The following is a 4,452-nucleotide window of genomic DNA, read 5'->3' on the forward strand; positions in this document are numbered from 1 at the left end:
TTGTTGTTACGATTTTCCTTGAATGTACTGTACTGCAAGCATATTTTCCCTCTCTCTTCCGTTTTTTTCCGCAACTTCGATACATAGTTTAATAATTAGTTAACTGAAATGATATTGGGTAACAAATATCACTGATTTTGGCAAATTTAGGGCTTAAAAACTGGCAAGATTGATCATGCTTGTAATAAATATTCTGTAGTTATATTTTCGAAAATCAACAGGTAATCCGATAGTTTAACCAATGTTAACTTGCTTATAATTAAAATTTAAAAATTAAAAAGCTGTAAATTTAAAAAAAAATAATTACATTACTAAAAAATTAAAATAAATTTGATTATTTTTTGTGCGAAACAACACCAAAACAATTTTTATAGTTATGTTGCAAAAGAAAGAGATTTGTAGTTACGATTCTCTGCGCTGAACTTCTATATTTTAATAACGTATAATTGTAATTTCGTTTGTTGTTTATTTCTGTATTTACTTTATTTTATAAGTTTTAAGAATCCCAATTTTCGTAATACTATGACTTCATAGGAATACAAGTGTGAGGTTCCGGAATTGTCCGGAACTAAAATACAAAAACGTAAAATAATTTAATTATTAGAGAAAAAAAGGAATGAACAGAAATTTTTTATAGAAACTCGAGGAATAGTCTAGACCTGTGTTTCTCAACCACCGGTCCACAACTCTAATCTGACCGATCCGCGAAAACTTTAAAAATATATATTTAACCTGCCATGCGTTGTTCTCAAATAGGAAATATGTGGATTATTAATCCGTTTATTGATAGCAAACTAATAGATTGAACGACTTTGAATACGAAAAACTAATCAAATTAAGTTCAGACTTGGGATTTAAAACATTGTTTGAATCAATGCCCATAACACAGTTTTGGATTAAAGTTAAATCTGAATATCCAGTTTTACATAAAAAGGCAGTTAGGATGTTACTACCTTTTTCAACAACGTACTTATGTGAATCAATGTTTTCAGCAATGGTAATGATAAAATTGAAACAACAAAATCATTATAGTATTAGTTCTGCCTCACGCCTTGCAGTTACCGCCTTAACTCCAAGAATTGATGATCTTACTAGCAAAAAAGAAAAGCAGCGATCACATTGATTTGTATACTAATGTACTGGTAAATAAAATAACAAATATTTATTGCTCAATGTAGTTTGCAGTTCTTTTTACAACAGAGAATTTTTTTCAATTAAAAATAATATTGTCACTGGTCCACTTAAAAAAAGCAGATATTTTCCGGTCTGCGATGAGTTTTGGGTTGAGAAACACTGGTCTAGATCATCCTTTCTCAAAGTGGGTGATAACGCCCCTTTGCGGGCACTGGAGGCTTTCATGGGGGCAGTAGAAGGCTCAGTGATTAAATATGAGTTTTATTTCTTCTCATCAAAACATTCTTTGATCTCAGAAATAGGATATGGGTCACACCCTATCTATCCTATCCATATAATAATGCATGTTTAAACATTATATTTGCAATAACTGTTTTTAAGATATGCAACAGATGGTAATGTAAAAAGGTTAAAAAAAAGTTACTCTTTTTGTTGAAAGATTGATTTTAAAATTATGTGTTTCTAAATCAAGAGTTCATTTTAAGCACAGTACAGTACTATTTGTTTATCAAAGAATAATTTTTGTTGATTTTATGTTACCTTGTATTTACTAGATTTACATACAAATAATAATGATAAATGATGATAAAATAAAAAGCTTGTGTTTTGTTTGTAAATTGCTTATTTTTTCATTACATTGAAGTTGTGGATTCTATCAAACATTTTTCTACAGGATGTATGTACTATATTTTTTTAATGTGGCAGTCTTTGAAGCATATCAACTGTGCAAAAAGAGGGCTAAATCTACTCAATGTTAACAGTAAATGCTGTTTTATTATGTCGATATTCCACACTAAAAAATGTGAGGGTCAGGGAATTTGGACAAAGTTGGTCAGGGAAAGTCAGGGAATTCAAAACAAAAATTTGAGTAGGAACCCTGTATATAATATGTGCATTGAGTACACATACATCCAGAAATCTCAAATATATTTTTATATATATATTTTTTAAAATGTGTCCTTGCAGTGTTCATTGTTGAAAAAAATTGTGATCTATGAGATTATCTCCTCCCATGTGATGTGTGTACTTAAGGCAGACTTTTGGCTTCCCTTTGTGTTTTCTTCCTCTTATCAGTATTGTCATTATTGATGCATCATACATCAAACTCATAATCAGACCCTCCAAGTCTTTCCATTTCATTAGCATGAGTTTATTTTTATACCTGACTGATGCTATTTTTTCCAAACTAAAGAAATGGGAGACATCTTTAGGAAGTTCTTATTTTTTCTGAATATCTGTTGGCTAATCATTAATTTGATTAGCCAACAGGTATTCAAATAAATACACACTCAAATAACAACTGCCAACTCCTAAATAATAGCTTTTATCAAGAACTTGGATTAGTGAAAGGACAACATTTGTTGAATGACTGTTTCCTTTCCAGTATAAATTATAGTTATAAACAGCCAATTTTCAAATTTGGCTCTTTTCAAATCTCTTCAATTTCAAATCTGGCTCTTTTTAAGGGAATAAGCATCCTCCAACTCAACCTCCCTTTCCATAGTAACACATTCTCATCATAAAAATATTGCAGGTGGGTACCTAAGGTTCTTTCAAACTATTTCTGTATAACTGTAACAGATCATCAATTTTGTATAATTTCTTATTTTTATTGGTACTGCTGGAAAAATCAATAAAAGAAATTAATTGTTCATCATGTTTTCAGAAAATATTGGAGTGTTATCATCAGATTTCTGGTGAAATAGGACTGTAAATTAGGCTTCCATACAATCCCCACTAAAAGAATGGAAAGAAATAAGCCTGAAGAAAATTGCTGATTAGAAAAATACTTTCTGATAAGCAAACTTTCATCAGGTTTGTTTCTTTCCATTCTTGCATCTTCTTCTGCTTATGAATCTTTCCCAATGAACTGCTATGCTTTTCAGCTGCATATTGTTCAATGAATTTATTCGTTTCCTCACATATATGTTTTATGATTATTATTTCTATAAAATATAAATTGCTATCAAGATCATTTTTCAGATTATTTTATTTGGAATGCTATTTGTTAATACAAAATGTTTTTGGTTTAATATTTGCCTAGCTGACACTACATACATGATTAGCCTAGATGTTTGCATAATATTTATATAAAATTTGGCTGTTCAATTCTGTCTTATTTATATTGAAAAATATTAAATTTTTAGTCTTAAGTATAAAAATTATCATGTAATATAATTTTTAAATTTTAATTCTGGATTTTTATTTCTCTACATTTCTTATTCAACTACTAATATCAAACAAAATGTGTTTTTTTTTATTTGGCAATGATTTGATCAATGCATATATATATATAATTATTAATTTCAGATTCACAAATGGTCTCATACTTATTTTGGACTACCTCGTTGGGTTACATTATTACAAGACTGGCATGTAGTTTTACCTCGTCTTCATCATCGTATTCATCATGTAGCACCTCATGAAACTTACTTTTGCATTACAACTGGCTGGCTCAATTATCCACTTGACAAACTTCATTTTTGGTCAGGGATGGAATGGATTATCGAATCCCTAACGGGATACAAACCAAGGACGGATGATATGAAATGGACTCAGAAAAAAGAATGAGAAAAACTTTGTCAACTAAGCAAGCTATATATGGCTTGGTGCCTCTTTTTTAAATGATGCAAAAAAAAAATAAAAAAAAACCTTATATTTGACTCCAAGTAGAAGAAAACAATTTTCATACTGATAAAGAGTTGTGAATTTTTGTGTGTTTGTGACATTTTTTTTTTTTTTTTTTTTTGTTTGTGCTTAATTGTTATGTTAAGCTCTAAAATGATCAAATATATATTGTATTACTGTATTTTTAAAAAATGCACCATTACTACTCAAGAATCATTGCTATAAATTTAATTTTTTAATGGAAAAGATCATGTTTAGTAAAAATTCGTAATTATTTTGTCATATTTTGTTATTCCCATCCATTTTATCTATAATATATACAACAAAATTTAAAATGATTTTGAACAGATATTTACATTAGTTTAGTTTATTATTTTACAAGTCATTATATTGATAAGTGAACAAATGTCAGATTTTGGTGCTAGTTAGCATGTGCTGTAACATTGAAACATGAAATTTAGAGTGTGCTATTTTTGGCATATTCATATTTACATTACACAGTACTGTATGTATAAATGTTGTACTGTCTGCCAAAGAGACTATATCACACCAAAATAAGTTTCTGTAAATCATACATAAGAAATCATTTAAGATCTTTTAAGTTTTTGTATTTATTTATATAATAAATAGCAAATATGTATGAACTTCAGACATTAAAATATTTGCAAACAGTTGTCTGTTCTGCAAAAT

The 4,452-nt window shown here is 28.8% G+C and overlaps 1 protein-coding gene across 1 annotated transcript; it reads left to right on the forward strand.

Annotated features, from left to right (window-relative positions):
* Positions 1-790: 790 nt before the first annotated feature.
* Positions 791-3,705, forward strand: LOC111616728 (transmembrane protein 189-like; the record flags this gene model as incomplete). The annotated part of the gene is made up of 2 exons (XM_023358101.1): positions 791-997; positions 3,445-3,705. Coding segments are annotated over 2 exons (468 nt in total), but the record flags the coding sequence as incomplete, so codon positions are not given.
* Between the last annotated feature and the right edge of the window lie 747 nt (positions 3,706-4,452).

This window comes from Centruroides sculpturatus, unplaced genomic scaffold (assembly GCF_000671375.1).
Source record: "Centruroides sculpturatus isolate CEXI.00-Female unplaced genomic scaffold, Cexi_2.0 scaffold3610, whole genome shotgun sequence".
NCBI lineage: Eukaryota > Metazoa > Arthropoda > Arachnida > Scorpiones > Buthidae > Centruroides > Centruroides sculpturatus.